The sequence below is a fragment of the Pongo abelii genome, chromosome 13 (assembly GCF_028885655.2).
Source record: "Pongo abelii isolate AG06213 chromosome 13, NHGRI_mPonAbe1-v2.0_pri, whole genome shotgun sequence".
Lineage (NCBI taxonomy): Eukaryota > Metazoa > Chordata > Mammalia > Primates > Hominidae > Pongo > Pongo abelii.
This window is the reverse complement of record NC_071998.2, coordinates 114,699,389-114,715,724: the sequence shown is the minus strand read 5'-3', so window position 1 is coordinate 114,715,724 and position 16,336 is coordinate 114,699,389. Positions and strand designations below refer to the sequence as shown.

Below are 16,336 nucleotides of genomic sequence, written 5' to 3'. Positions count from 1 at the left end.
CCTCTACCAGAGTCTTGTTGAGACACGTGCCCCTGTGCCTGGGACGCCACGCACTGTTTGTTGAATGAATGGACAAATGAATCACGTGCCTCCTTTGGAAAGCACCACAAAAATATGCTCAGATAAGGAAAGAAGGAGAAGGTGTCAGTCACTCTCTCATCAGCCTTTTCTCTGAGGCACAGATCTCTAACAACAGATTCTAACTTCAGAAGGGACAAGGATTAGAAGAACCATGTCAGAAAGGATTCCAGGTGACTTTGGAAATTTTAGTTGACAAGGATAGCACAATGGGCTAAGAATACCTGCTTGTTTTAGTTTTCGCTACTAGCTGTGTGACCTCATACTGGTCCCTTAACCTCTCTGGGCCTCCTGTTTCCTGTCTCTGTAACAGGGAAATAATCCTTCTCTAACTTGCCTCACCAGCGACTGTGAGGTTCAAAAGAAAGAAGAGAAGTTAAAATGCTTTGAAAGGAAAACACATCATATAAATAGAAGAGATTATTATTAAAATCCAGTCTCCTTCAACAGAACCTTGCTGACAGCACACAGCTTTGGAAAACCAGGGTCCTCACGTCCATAGGACTTTTCTGGAAAGACCTGTGGGTACCATGGGGAGATGGAAGATGGCGTGGTCCCATTTCATCTTCGGGATATCAAACCAGAACCTCGTGCGGCTGTAACTGTATTCTCATCCTCACACCGGTGCTTGTAACCTGGGAGTTTTGCCATTTTACAGACGATTTCACTGAGACTTAAGAGAGATCAAATAACTCGCCTAAGAGGCAGAGCCAATACTGAAGTCAACTAGAAAATGACAGAACCAACTCGTGAACCCATGTGTTTCTAACCCGAAGTCTATTTCTTGGGGTTTACCCCACCAATATTTCTTTCACTTTAAGGAAGTTATTTTCCCATGATGTAGGTCAAATCCCACCAGACTCTGCAGTCCTTAAGGACAAGGATTGTGTCTTATTCTCTGAATCCCCCTGGTCCTGGCCCCCAAATAGTTAGTTGTTCCATAAACACACACAGGAGGAATCCTTCCACTGTGTGACAGTCCATCTGCTTCCCCTCCAGACGTGTTTTTCAGGAAAGCAGGCACTTTGCGTTGACCATCGAAGAACCTCCAGCCTTCTCCCCGCTTCGCTGGCCCTCTCATCCTTCCTGCCCTGGCCCAGCTCGGGAAGTGCTGGAGGAACTGTCGAATTGAACTCTCCTTAGCAAAAGATCGCCAAAGGCCCAGTCTTTTTCAACTGACTTAAGAAACAGCAGTCTGTGTGGCCACATTTCAACCCCACCAGGGGACAGAGGATCACATATAACGTGACCTCAATGCAAAGATGCCCAGACCGCTTCGGTTCTCTGCTGCGTCTACTTTAAAGCTCTTCCGGTTTTACCTTCCTTTCCTTCAGCGGTGGAAAGAGCACTCAAGCGGTCAGCGGTCAAGAGGCCTTCCCGATGACAACCAACGCTCCCAGCTCTGCCCATTGCCAGCTGGGGGCGTTGAGCAGGTCGCTTTACCTCCCTCCAATCTGTTCCCTTTTCCATGGCCACTAGGACACTTAGCAAGGCCAGGAGCACCAGGGTGAAAGAGGAGCAGGCTCAGGGACCCAGCCCTGGGCTATGGGCTGGGGATGCAGAGAACCAGAGCTGAGTCAGATGGGAGAGGAACCACTCCAGGTTCAGAAGAACTTTCACTGAGTCCTGGCCAGCTCTGCCGTCTTCTCGGGCCTCACACCACACTGTTGTAGTCCCTACATTCAGCTAGTGCTGGCTTCAGCTTCCAGAGCACCGGGGCCACTCTCTGGAAGAGGGCATGCTTTTGTGAGTTGATCCTTTCCTAGCTCATCTCCTTACCCCCTCTTCCCACCCAAATCACTACTACTCACTTCCTACAGCGTTTAATGGTCTCCAGAGTACTCTTCCCCCATCTGTGTCCCCAGTGGGGACACCCCAGCTTATTTGGGAAACTGCAACCACCATGGCCGATGGCCCCACCACATCCTGTCTAGGAAGCAGAGGCCTCCCCAGCAGCGTGTCCACTGTGCCCCTGGCCCTGCATGAAGTGCCATCAGATGCCCCGCATCCCTGCAGCAGGGCCCTCGTGACTGGCCTCACAGATGAGGACACAGAGGCCCAGGGAAGTCACTTGCTTGCCAAAGTCACTCAGCAAACGAGCTAGGCCTGGAGCCCCTTTGGTGGGAGCAGGAGGGCCCTGCACACAATCAGATATTCTAGTGTCCGAAATCTGAGACTGCTTCCCACGGGATTACTGTCTAATCCGATGGTGACAATCCAGCTGCTCACCTGTCCCCAGCCTCAGCTCTGGTCCCCAGGGCCTGCACACTCCTGGCAGGGCATCCTGATAATTAGTGCAGCCCTCCCCTTCTCCCTCCCCCCAGCCCTGGGGTGGGGGGTCTTCAATGAACACCCCCTGGGAGTTCACCTTTCTCTTCCTGGCAGCCACCCCACAGGAGGTGTCCCCATCATACGCTCCAGCATCAGAACAAGCCCAGGATCCGTGAGTGCAGCCCCCATCCCTGCACGTTTCCTCTGGTAACAGGATCCCTTCATGCCGACAACCCGCAGGGTAAAACTCCCCGAGTGTCTGAAGGGGCAGCGTGGCTTCCTGTTCTTCGTTGCCGTTGTTGGGTTTTATCTGACTAGGCGCGCCAGGACATCTGTACCACGTTACTCTTTCTTGGCATCCTTACATCCCCCTGGCTCACTCTGCTAACTTTTAGAATGGGTGTGGTCAAGAGGCTGCTTTCTTCCCGTCATTTATCAATTCAGTTGCAAAACAGCCAGCACTTCCCGATGACAAGCAAAAGAAAATGAGTTAATTGAAGAATCTGGAGAATTGACATTTGGTGTGTTTTTTTCAATGTGCCAGGAAGTTTAAGGCAAAAATAATTTGCTGAGCACCTATTAGGTATCAAGAACTCTACTAGACCCTATGGTAAATAGAGAAGTGAGTGAGCTGATAACGACAGCCGGTGTGCTGTGGATGTGAGGCGAGGTTTCACCAGAGATGAGATTGCAGAGGTGGATGGCTGGGCCCTGAATCTGGAGGGCTTTGAACACTTCAGACAGCATTTTCCAGGGGATATTCATGGGTGTTATAGGGAAAGCAAGTCTATGTTCAAATAAACTTGGGAAATAGGACTTTTTAAAAAAGAGTTAATAGGTTTTTGCCTGGTTTGGGTGGGTTTCTTTCTTGCAAGACTTACCAGCCTTTGCTATGCTAACAGGCGTTGTGAATCCCCAAAAGGAGCAAGACAGAAGACAGCATTTCTCAGATTTGCCTGGCTGGGGAACCTCCTTTTTTCCCTTCATACAATGCATCTCCCAGGATGGTGTTTCTCAGCAGACACCCTGTGAGATGCCGGCCTTCCACTGAGATGATTTCAGCTGCCAAGTGCCAAGATTGGGTGGGCATTTTTTTAAGTCCTCTCTGGAAACAAATGTAGGCGATGGACTGGGAAGGGGAGAGGCTGGAGGCAGGGAAACCTGTTGATGGTAATGGTTGCTAATGTCTGTTGGCGGCACTGTGCAAAGAACGTGACGTCCATCATCTCGTTGAATCTTCCTAACAGCACACTCGGGTAGGCAGTGCTGTTACCTGCACTTCACAGATGAGGACAGTAAGGCTTGGAATGGTCAAATCGTGGGCCTGGAGTAACCCAGGGAGTAAACGGGAGAACTGGGGTTCTATCCAAAACTGTCTTACCCCTAGAGGCTGCCTCCTGAGCGCTCTGGTGCACTGCCACCCAGCAGGAATGGAAATAGCCCAAGCCAGAGGTGACAAGCAGTGAGGACAGTGGGGCTGGAGAAGATGGTTCCCCCGAAGTAGAAAGGCCAAGCATAAGAGAAGCAGTACTGGGGGGAGTGGTGTAGGAGAGCAGGGTGTCTAGACAGGGTAGCAGCCTGTGCACCGGTGGAGGGGGTGGGCTCCCCTCTCCCTGATCACCTCTTCCTCTTGATGAATGGTGTGAATTGAGGGGTGGGGGGGCTGTTCTTTACCCCACACACTTCCTGTAAGCCAGGAAGGAGAAAAAACATGGTGGCCTTGCCCATCCCTAGGCAGTACCCCCAAATCCTGGGTAGCTGTCAGCTGAAGAAGGGTCACCAAGCATGGGTCAGCCCTCACGCCCAGCTAATGGCATAGGATCTGGGAAGCCGTGGTGTCATTCTATCCCATCGTGTTCTCCATGTGCCGCCAGGGAACCCTCCACCAAGTCCCTGGGCCCGCTTTCAAACCCTCAGGCTACCCTGACAGGTTCAGTGCAGGGCACCGGGGACCCAGGGACAACTAGGACACGGGCCCTGCCCTCCAGGAGTAGTGGGGCAGGTTCAGACAACAAGTTCTAAGGCAGATTTGAGATTTGAAGTGTCACTCCCACTCAGTAGAGCCCTATATCAGCACTGTCCAAGGAAAACATAATGGGAGCTTCATACGGCAGTCACATGTGGAATTCTGAATGTGACACATAAACAGGTGAAATTGATTTTAATATAATGAACCCAGTATATCCAAAATATTATCATTTCAACGTGTAATCAATCTAAAAGTTGTTACTGAGACGTCTGACATTGTTTCCTCATGCCAAGTCTCTGAAGTCCAGTGTTTTGCACTTACAGCACGTTTTTTGGTTTTGTTTTGAGACTGTCTCGCTCTGTCGCCCAGGCTGGAGTGCAATGGCACAATCTTGGCTCACTGCAACCTCCGCCTTCCGGGTTCAAGCGATTCTTCTGTCCTAGCCTCCCGAGTACGTGGGATTACAGGCATGTGCCATCGTGCCCGGCTAATTTTTGTATTTTTGTACAGATGGGGTTTCACCATGTTGGCCAGGCTGGTCTCGAACTCCTGACCTCAGGTGGTCCGCCCGCCTCGGCCTCCCAAAGTGCTGGGATTTAGAGCACATCTTAACGTGGACCAGCCGCATGGGACACTGGCTCTCCTCTTGGCTGGGGCAAGTCTGGATTTTGTCCAGTTAGATGTATCTTTGTGACCTGAGTGACGGAATGGGCAGGAAACAACCTCCCGGGGATTGCTGTGGATCCGCGGCCTGGGTCTTGCGTGAATTTTTACTTTCCTTACTCGGCCTCCCTGTCTCCTACGCCTGCGAGAGCATCAAGACAGGCAGGCTGTTGAAAGGACACTGCTGGGCTTTCAAGATAAAGGGTTTGAGGGGAGAGCTGAGAAGTCTGTGCTCTACTGGTTTTGATTCAAATCCTGATTTCAAAAGCCAATCATTTTGTACAAATTTTATTTGTTCATCAGACGTTTGTTGAGCAGATTTTTTCCCCAAGTCCCACAGAGCCTTCAGGCACAGGGATGAACCCCCTTGGAGACGGACCTGTAAAACGTCCTGTTGGGGCAGGGATGAGGGACCCCACGCTGAGTCCCACATAGCAGGAGGCACGAGGCAGCATCCAAGCCGACGAGCTCTTGAAGGACAGGCACACGTTTGCCAGGCCGGTCCGGCTGGAGCAGCTCATTCCACCTGGAGGGCGGGCGTAGGTGAAGGTTGAGAAAGGTCTGTGTGGGGCACAGTGGAGTCCCAGTCTTGGGGGACATGCAGTGCCAGCCTCGAGCCTTGAGCAGGCGCCCAAGGACAGAAGGAGGCATGAGAGGTCTGAAGAGGGGATGGGCTCGCCCTATTGCACCTGGGAAGGGCCCCCAGCCTGTGTAGAGCATGGTGGAGGGCAGAGCTGGGAGCCCTATTGGGAGATGATTGCAGCAACCCAGGCTGGAGACAAGGCTAGAAGGAAAGAATGAGCAGAGGAGACAGCCTCAAAAGGTGGACAGTGGGGGCGAGGCGGGAGGCGTCGAGATTGGCCCTCTGGCTCTGGCTTGGGTGACTGGGTGCCTTCCCCCAGGCCGTGTGTGGAAATGCATTGAGCCTTCTCAGTGTGTCCTGATGTTTTAAGTTTCCACTTTAATGCAGCTGCAGAGACTGCGTCCCACCCGACCGCCTCCCAAGATACAGCGCTCGAGGCCCGTGAGTAGCCGGTGGTTCTGCCCTCCCCACCTAACACTGCCTGAACCATTCTCCCTCAGCCTGACTAAACCTCCGGAGTTTGGACCCTCCTGCCTGGCAAAAGAAAACTGGGAATTGGGTTTTTCAGCTTCCCTCTCTGTGTGGCATGAACTTGAGCTTGCATTCCTGCCAGATCTTGGTCTGAAAATGCATTTATACCTTCCCATGGGTGGAGGCTATGTCCAGGGAGAATGGAGCCAGCTCATATGGATGCAGGTACCGCTGCCCTGCCAGGCCTTCCTTGGAGATCCACTTTCCCATATTAAGTGCCAAGTAAGGGGCGTGATGGTGCATGCCTGTAGTCCTAGCTACTCGGGAGGCTAAGATGGGAGAATCACTTGAGCCCAGGAGGTTGAGGCTACAGTGAGCTATGATCGTACCACTGCACTCCAGCCTGGGTGACAGAGCAAGACCCTGTCTCTTAAAAAAAAAAAAAAAAAAAAAAAAAAGCCAAGTAAGGATGGAGAAGCAGGACAAAATGTGATAAACCCACCACCACCTGGGAATGGGGTGGGAGGGCGAGAGAGATCCGTCCGTGGAAAAATATTGGGTCTGGGTCCCGTGTTAAGCATCAGTGGAGTTGTTTTCCTTGGTAGGTCAGACTTCGGCCATGCTGAGGCACGCGAACTTTAGCAGGTGCTTTGAAAGTGGGAAACCGTCCAGGACCTTTTGGTGGGGGCTGTTTACCAAGGGAAAAGTTTCTCCATCTACCATTCAGTGTGGCCACCACTCTGTGGCCAACCAAAGAGTACCCCACAACCCAGTGTCCTAGTCCTCCCGCCCTCTGCAACACATGTGTCCAAATCCATCTTGTGAAGGCAAAGAGGCCGGGGCCTGCAGGTGACCAGGTGAACTGTGTCTGTTCACCTGGGGAGATGCACCCAGCATCCACTGGGTAGCTGCTCTCTGGGTGGATGTTGGCCATTCTGTTGCACAGTTTTCCTTCCCTTCCCTTACCCGCTATGGGTGGGAATTAGAGGGCTAGATGGGAGGCTGGGAGGACTTAGATGCCTTCCCTTATGACCGTTGTGAGTCCACACTCCCAGCCACACGTGATAATGGATCCATCCCGTATCCCCATCAAACTGTGGTTGGCCCAAACCCCCCAACAGCACAGCTGGCAAGGAGCTAGAATATGTCTGCTCACTGTCACTGGAAAGAAGACACAAGCAGCAAAAAGAAACCGCTTTGGGTGACAGGAGGCCCCTTCTAGGCTGAACTTTGTGTGACTAGTGAGAGTTTCAGTACAGATTTGGGAGGCCGACAGAGCTAGGCTTGAGTGCTGAAGTCACGTGACTCTGGCGAGCACTGAAGCTCTCAGAGTCTGATTTCACCTCCGGGGCTGTGCCCTCATTCCTAGAGGGGTTTTGTGAGAAAGAAAGTGGATGACATTTTTCATTTGCAGAACACACACAGTAACAGGTTTTTTTTTGTTATTATTGTTTTTTTTTGAGACAGAGTCTCACTCTGTCACTCAGGCTGGAGTGCAGTGGTGCAATCTCGGCTCACTGCAGGCTCCCCCTCCTGGATTCACGCCATTTTCCTGCCTCAGCCTCCTGAGTAGCTGGGACTACAGGTGCCCGCCACCATGCCCGGCTAATTTTTTTGTATTTTTAGTAGAGACGGGGTTTCGCTGTGTTAGCCAGGATGGTCTCGATCTCCTGACCTTGTGATCCGCCCGCCTCAGCCTCCCAAAGTGCTGGGATTACAGACGTGAGCCACCGCACCCGGCCAACGGTTCTTACTCTTAACAGGTTTTTGCATATTACAGCTTCTAAGGAATGGCCCAGTTTGTTAATAACCATCACTAGGATTTTATAGTCAGCAAATCATTCTTAGGTACCTCATCCCAGCTGTGCCTCACAGTCGCTCAGTGAAGCAGGCATTATCACCACTCAGTTTAGCAATGAGAAAACTGATGCTTGGTAACTTAACCCAGGTTCCTCAACTGCAAATAAGGTCATCTAGACTCCAGAACCTGTGGTCTTGCCAGTATTGCAAGCTCTCCGGACCCTCCGTCTTCTGTTTGGGACCAGAATAGTTTCAGCGTTCAGTTTGTTTCAGATTTTAGAATATTTGCATGATACTTCCTGGTTGTGTGCCCCTAATCCAAAATCCAGAATACTCCAGTGAGCATTTCCTTTAGCGTCATGTTGGGGCTCAAAAAGTCTTGGATTTTGGAGTGTTTCAGATCTCGGATTTTCAGATTAGTGATGCTCAACCTATATAAAATGCTGGGGGAAGAAAAAAAAATTCAGTCAAGAAAAAAATGAATCAGTAGCGGCTGAACTGTCTGTGGAATCTCCAGTGCCGTGTTAGGTCTGGCAGACACACAGAGGAGAAGAGAATTAATATTCATTGAGCACCTTTTATGGTGCCTAGGACTGTGCTAGGCACTTGTGTAGTTATTGTCTCATTTGTCCAGCCCGGAGCAGGCAGATGCCATCTCCCTAATCTGTAGCCAACACCACAGGGATGATGACAGGCCTGATGATAAGTCCTGCCTTTGAGCCCAGCTTGCCTCTCTCCACTGTCTCTCTTTGTTTTCTACCAAACAGCCTCCCCTTAAGCCATAGTCAGCAGCAGGTAGCTCTCAGAATTCCCCTTTGAGGCTTGGGATCCAAGGCGGGCAGGGAATCTTGGAAGCCATGATTCAGGGAAGGATCACTCCCCTTGGAAAAATTCAAGTATTAGAGACAGCTACAATGGACTCTGTGTTGTCTCACCAGTGTGGGGATCTGTGCAGATTGCGGGGTGGGCTGCCACATCCATTGGCAACTGAGGACTCGGGAGACAGACTCTGTGAGAGACACGGAGTAGCAGCTGCCTCAGGCTCTGAGCTAATGCAGGAGGTGACTAGCCTGGTGCTAGCTTTGGCTGGACCTCCTGGGTTGATGGCATGCTGAAGAGGCAGGATGCCTAGGAGAACCGGCTCTCCTAGGCTTGGAAGTCAGAGAGGCCTGCCCTGGTTTGAATTACAGCTTGGCCACTTCCTGGCTGTGCGACCTTAGGCAGGAGCCTCACCTTCTCTGAGCCTTAGTTTCATCATCTGTAAAATGGGTTTAACAATAAATACCACCTGGTAAGGGTAATGAGGTTGTGTATGTATAGCGCCTAGCACAGTCCCTGGCACGTCCCCTGAACTTATTCTGCCAAGCAGCACCACTAAGAGGCCAATTTGGGAGTCATAGAAGGTGTGTGCTCTCTGGGCCCCTAAGGACCATTTATTCTACATGCATTTATGCAAGCATTTGCAGTGGACACTGCTACAGACCAGGTGGGAACCGGGGAGACTCGGCATATGGAACCCACAAGGGCCTCGAAGAGGACAGCCTACCAAGCTCCCGTGTCAGGAGCCATCAGCCTCCAGTGTGGCTTTGCTGGGTTATGTAGCCACAAACGTTCCAGACAGAAGTACAGCTGTTGGCCCAGGGTAGCAGGGGCGGGGGAGGGTCTGGCCATTCAGCCTTTCTGGAAGGAGCTTTGTAGCCTGGCACCTGTGGCTGGAGTTCAGATGTTACCCGAGGATTTGGGTTTTCTTTTTAAAAAGAAGAAAAAGGAAAGAGCAGAAGAAAACCATGCCAGTGTCTCCTGGATAAAGGGGCATGGGTTGGGGCCTGCCAGGGAAAGGCAGGCTGCCGTCGGCCTGCGTGTGAAGCGCTTTATAAGCTCTGTATTTATTATTTCTTGCTCACCATTAAAATCAAATGTACTCAGTGCTTTTGTATTCAATACACATTTAACCCTGCCGACTTAGATTTCTCAGGTTTTAAATCCAGTGGGGAATTGGCTGGCTTCCCAAGTTTCCCCTCCAGTCCCCCTTGAACAGAGCTGGAAATCTCTGTTTAGCATTTTCTCCCCTGATGCGGCTGGGATCCTCACACTGGTGGGGCCAGTCACTGTTGTGTGTGCCTGTGGGTTTCTTCCTTCATCCCCAATACCCACCCTTCCTAAGCACCCCCGAAAGATGGGTGTGATCGCTGAAATATGACAAGACTTGTCTGCATCGTCTGTGATTCGGGCTTCATTAAACCGTTTTGTCTGTGTGTGTCTGTGCCTGGTTGTGGTCTGCCACCATGCGTGTGTGAGGGTGCGTGTGTGTGAGTGTGTGATTCATACGTGTGCCTTCACCTCTTGCGCATGCCTCTGTGAGTGTGTATTTGTGAGATAGTGTGTACATGGAAGTCTGGAGGCCTCGATGTATCTCAGGATGGTCATGTCTGTGAGTGTAATTTTGTGTCTGGCTTTGTCCACAATAGTCAGGTGTGACTCTGGGTGGGTCGGCAGCTGTGCTGGTGACCAACCGCCTCTGGGTCTGGCGTGTCTTTCTCTCCCTCCCCAGCCTCCGAGGCTCCAGCTCCGTGCTCCCCACCCCCCCGCCCCTCCCCCCCTGCTCTGTCTGTTTTATCATCCCTAATGAAGCAGTCTCCTCCACCGATCCCGCTGATTGCCAACCCATTCCTTTTGTTTGTTGGCGCTGAGCCATTCAGCGGCACTCTGACAGCTCAGCTCGTCTAATTAGCTCTGTTGTTCTTTTTCCCCATGTTTCACCACGTTACAAGTTCAGTTGAAGTTGCCACAAACTTAATCCCCCCATTTCAGCCACAAGTTCACATTCTTAACCCGCCTTTATTGTAGCAAGGAGCAGCCCTGTGCAAGGATGAGCTGACAGGCCTTAAAGTCTGACCTTTCCTGAAAGCTTTGCCCCAGGGCCCCCCGGGGCAGGGGCAGAACTGCTCCTTCACCCTACCCATACTCCTGCTTTTGTGGGGAGAAGTTGGGGGTGGGGATCATTCCAGCCAGGTGACCCTGTTGACCAGCTGCCAGAGCTGGGGAAACCAGTGCAGTTAGAAGGGGTGCACGGATATCCACTTGTTTATTCAGCACATGTTGACTGAATGTGAGCCGTGTGGCAGGCACAGTTCTAATCACGATGATACTAGCAACGTCATTATGCACTTCTCAGATTCCAAGCAGCAACATTCATTTGTTTCTAAAAATCTTGCTGAGCGACCCTGACATACGAGGCAGTCCACAGAATACGAGGCAGGGATAAGAGGATCCTAAAACTCATCTTCTAATTCAGAGACACCCACTCATTGTCTTCCTTTTGCTGTTGACAAGAAGGGACATCCAGGTCACAGAGGAGCAGGATGAGCATTTATTGAGCCCCCATTGTGTACCAGACCCCTTGGGGGACTTTCCCTGTATCTGGTCTTCACAATCACCCCACAGATGAAGACAGCCAGTTTGGTGGAATGCCTTTGGTGTTTACCACATCCCTGATATGCCAGACCTGTCTGAGATCAGACTGGCCACTCCACAGGAAAAACTTTGGTTAGATCAGACGTGCGCAGACCTGAGTGCTTGACAAGACTCCGTAAAGACTTGTCTTTTATGCAGCCAGCTTCTGTCATCTGTGTTCCTAAGCCACTGTGCCGTGTCACCCACAAGCTTCTGGGGGGTGGGGGGTGCGATGTTCAGGAAAAAGGGCGGGCAGGAAATGGAGTGTGTGCCTGCTTTCCTTCCCTGTCTTGTCCTGGAAACTCAGCAGTTGTGGCATCCCATCCATGGAGAAAGCAAGCCCCCTGCCCCGGCAGGCTCGGTTGTTTTTATCAGCAATGAAATTCAGAGATAGACTTTCTCAGCTTAGCTCTCAACCCGTCCCTCTCGGGCACTGGGAGTGTACAGAGATGGCCATGCCAAATTTAAAGCCATGTAATGTCAATTGGACCAAACGAGTGTCCTTCTAAGGGCACCTAGTAATTCTCAGCCTAACGTCCATCACGAACTCTGGCAGGGGATGAGGGTGTCTTTCTCTGTGGGCCCTCATCTTCGCTTTCAGAAGCAGCGGGTCAGAAAAACCCATCCTGCTGCTGCAGCAGCTGTGGGGTTAGGAAGCTGGGTCCTTCCTGATGTGCCCACTGCAGACCCCCCCACTAGGTCTGCTCAGTGCATGTAGCTACACAAGATGGGCAGCATCCAGGCTGAACCCTGCTGGGAGGACTGGCACAGGGATGCCCTGGGAAGCAGAAAGATGATTTGTAGTGGCACTCGCTCATGTCTCTCCTATTTAGAGAGGAAAATAAGCACCCTGTGATTCTGTTGTAAAAAGAGCAAACTAAGCATGTTCACCCTAAAAACAAGTATGAGCACAACCTTTTCTTTCTGCAAAACCAACTTCTGGGCGTCAGAGGAAGATGAGAGGGAATTGTCATTGATAAGGGCCTCTTTGTTCCGGGTCCTATTTAGACATCATCTCATTGCACCCTCACCGCAGCCCTGCAAGGAGGCCAATGGAACTATCCTCATCTTGCAGATGAAGAAACCGAGCTTTCCAGGAGCACCTTTCTGATTTGAACAGGCTACACAATTCCAGTTCATGTGTCTATCTGCTGCCTATTAGATGGTGATGTTTCTGTGATAGGCTGGGCTTTTGTAGCCTGTAGCTTTGAAAATCTCTAAACATTTTTTGGGGGGGCCGTTTATCCAAATGTTCAGAATGTTCCTGTATGGCTTTTCCAACTCACTCCTTCTTGGGGGTCTCCCCCTGTACCCACTCTAGGTGCGCCCACCTCGTCCACATGTTGTTAAGAGACCAAAGAGCAACATCGCAGTGGAAGGCCGGAGGACATCTGTGCCGAGCCCTGAGCAGTGAGTATCGCGCCTCTCCCCTCTGTCTGCAAGAACCCTGTGTCTGCGGGGCCAGCACTTTGTGGAGCCCAAGCGTGTAGCCCCGGCCTTTGTGAGGCTTCCCCGGGGCTCCCAGCGGGTGTTTCACAAAAGGGTCATTCAGGGAACAGGGCTTGATCTTTTACTCGGTCTGGTTGTCACACCAGCGGGAGGCCCCAGAGGCCAGGCAGCCAGGCATTTGGGCTGGATTTCGAGGGGTGGGGTCCAAAGGGTACTTTGCTTGGTTCAGAAGACGGTCCTAGGCCTCTTGTGCCAAAGATGCCGAGTTAGTAGGTGAGGGTTAGAACCTGGTGAAGGAGGCCAAGTGTTGAACTGGATCCACCCACCTTCCTGGTGTCCATGGAGGCCATGGCCAAGATCTGTACACAGAACTGCCCTTATCCACTGCCCCAGCCCCACCAGGACCCTTTGCCCACCTGTGCTGGAGCATTTATGTTACTGTGGTTTTTCTTACCCATCTCCCTGAGACGCGGAGCTCCCTGGGTGTTATGCCCAGCACCTCCCGTAGGACTGGCCTAGAGTCACCTGCTCAGGAGGCATGGGGTAGATGAGGTGAATGAGGGGGACAGAAAGACAAGCAGTGGCCTGAAGTGGAGCTGCCTGTGGGGGGCGGGGGGGCGGTGAGGCACAAGGCTGCAGACAGCCCGGAGTCCAGACCAGAGCCATCTGCAGAAGGTAGCGCTGCTTCCCTTTGTCCGCAAAAGAAGCACAGCCCTCAGTCTCTATCCAGGCAACTCAGCGGCTACACGCTGACTTCCTGTGATGCCTTGAAAAACTGCATGAGTTCATCTTGGTCTAGGATTGTTGGAGGAGTCAGAAAAATTACCCCAGGGATCCTGAAGTCCTTTGGGTGGAAAGGGGAAGGCCCCCCGTCTGTCTGGCTCTCAGAAAATGTCTCAGGGAAAGAAGGTAAGGGACATGGCAGGTCCCAGTCAGAATTGGAGCAAGAGGGAAAAAAAATGATTTCGAACTGTCAAGCTGGGGCCTAACCCAAGTTGCAGTTCACTTCAGCTCTCCAGGATTTTCTGGTTGATAGTGAGGGTACGGTCTTTAAGGAACCAGCCCACCCAGACAGCCCTCAGACTTTGCCCAGAAAGTTCTGGAACCATATATATGTGTGTGTGTGTGTGTGCGTGTGTGTGCGCGTGTGTGCGCGCTCGCACACAAGGATGCTCAGTTATGAGACATTTGGAAGAGAGGACTCCTGAAGCTGAGTTAAGTTTAACTTTTGCTCTGCACAGTAGCCTGGTGGGAGCATGAGGGATGGATCATGATTGCCCCCTTATGGAGAGAATGCTGCATGGCACCTGAGTGCCTCGGACTAAAGATTGCTCCTTAAGGGGATGAAATTTGTCACATTTCTTTGAAGTCACCTCTTTAAAACTGGACTAAACCTTTTAGACACTGTACCAGGATACAGGGTCACAGGCCTGTTGATATTGAGATGTAAACCCAGAATATTCTTGCATTACACAGAAACACCATTGCAACACCAGCTACACTCCACATCCTACAGAAAAGCATTACCCATTTTGCGGCCAAGTTCCCGACGAGAGGCTGGACCTCTTCATCACATTGACTTACGCCGTTGCTTTTCCAGACTGGGCAGAGGGGCTGACTCCGCAGTGTGTGCCAAAGAGCCGGTGTCTGATAATCCCATTTTCCTGCTTATCACCTGAACTGTGTCAGTATCACTTTTAGTTTTGTTGGTTGGTTGGTTTGTTGTTTGTTTAATATGCCCTGTTTTCTGCTTCTGTTGGGAAATATTTGGGGTTGAAATAAACCAGTGGGAGCATGGGAGCCAGTTTGGTGTTTGGCAAACTAACAGTGATAGAAAACAAATGACAGGTTTTCTATGAGCGTACGTCACAGCGGCTCGGGCCCACAAGGAGACAGAGGGGTATGTTTCAGGACATCATTCCAAGGGTTTCTGTTCACGTTTGTTTAACGAGGAAGGGGAAGTTGTTCTCCCATAATACCAGTGGTATTTCTGGTGCAACCCGGGTGTTTTCCTACGCCTCTTCCCATGCTGCCTCCCCACCCCCCAACTGTGCTCCGCCCCTTCCAAATGCCATGTCACAACAGCACTTGGATGTGTTTTTCTCAACTGTCATCAGCTCCAGCTGGCAGGACCAACTTCTTGAAACACAGGAAGCATCCAGCGGAAAATATTTTAATAAAACAGACTCCTCATAAAATATCGTTCGCGGGAGGGGGAAGAAACGGGCTCCACCAATCTGTCGGCATTGTATTGGGAGATGTGAGAAGCCAGGCTGGCGTCAGGGGCCAGATCCTAATGGGCCTTTGTCGGGTGGTGGTTCCGTGTTGGGCACACTCTCTCGGTGCCTGGCCCTTTAATCTGGCCTGGGTTTTCTTGAATCACAGATCTTCATCTCCCCTGGGAATATCAAAGTGCTTGGGAAACTTAGAGGACGGGGGCGGCAGAAGGGGATGCAGGATCTTTGAAGTGGAGCGGAGAGATTCATTCCTCCTGACTTCCTTCCCCAACTCTCACTTCCAATTGCACATTAAAGAATCCCAGCACTTTGGGAGCCCGAGGTGGGCGGATCACCTGAGGTCAGGGGTTCAAGACCAGCCTGGGCAACATGGTGAAACCCCGTCTCTACTAAAAATACAAAAATTAGCCAAGTGTGGTGGCTCACCCCTGTAATTCCAGCTACTCAGGAGGCTGAGGCATGAGAATCACTTGAACCCAGGAGGCGGAGGCTGCCGTGAGCTGAGATCACACCACCACACTCCAGCCTGTGCAACAGAGTGAGACTCTGTCTCAAAAATAAAATAAAATAACCAGCTTTGTGGACAGCAAGATGGGGCTGACTAAGAGCAAGACTGTCTCCTGGAGTAGCTGAGCATCCTGGGACTCATCAGGGCCCAGAAACAGTAGCCAGCCACTCTCTGGCCAGTCCACCTGTGAAGTTCATTTCTTCCTTCCCAGCTGATGTCCATCCCTCTGTCGTTCCATCTGTCCATTCGTGCATTCATTCATTCAGCAAGTATCTTTGAAAACCTGCGAGTCGCAAGCACGGACAATTTTTTTAAAGGAGGCCTTAAAAGGGAGTTCCCATGCTGACTCTTGGTTGACTTGCATTTTCCCAAAATCAAACTTTCCTGTGTCAAATTTTCTTTCTGAATCAATGGTAGGTTTCCTAGTCCCTTAAAACTGGCCGTTGGCAATTGGAAAAAGCCTTTTTTGAAGATTTCTGGGGGAAACATTCCCTCTACTTTTCAGGTAACATTACTTGGTTAATATTCAGTTACTAAATCTCTTCAAGAAGTACTGGCTACTTCCATTACAGTTCAGAGCACAGCTGATGTGACACCCAGGGGCTTCCCTGGGGCGGGGATCAGAGTAGGAGGGATCCTGCATGAGAGGCTGTGGGTCAGACACCAGTCAGCAGGGGGCGCGGTGGAGCACCCATTGATTTCTAGTCCCTCTAGGGCTGGCATCGTTTCTTCCAGAGTGGGAGCTCAGGCCCAGAATGTGGATTTGACCAGTCTTCCCAAGGTCATCCAGTTGAAAAGTGGCCAGGCCAGCATTCAGAATTCTTGATTTCATTCTCTCCATGACGTTCTGATGC

General features: G+C 51.2%; 1 protein-coding gene across 20 annotated transcripts in view; it reads left to right on the top strand.

Annotated features, from left to right (window-relative positions):
• DENND1A (DENN domain containing 1A) overlaps positions 1-16,336 on the top strand; it is a 543,986-nt gene that overhangs the window by 507,974 nt on the left and 19,676 nt on the right. For 8 of the 20 annotated variants that reach the window (XM_054520578.2, XM_063714416.1, XM_054520573.2 and 5 more), the window contains one exon: positions 12,610-12,698. In XM_054520578.2, the coding sequence (XP_054376553.2) occupies positions 12,610-12,698 (89 nt within the window). Of the gene's footprint in view, positions 1-5,951; positions 6,006-12,609; positions 12,699-14,213; positions 14,538-16,336 lie in introns of those variants that run through there. The other 12 variants (XM_063714418.1, XM_063714419.1, XM_063714414.1 and 9 more) reach the window with 3 other exon arrangements.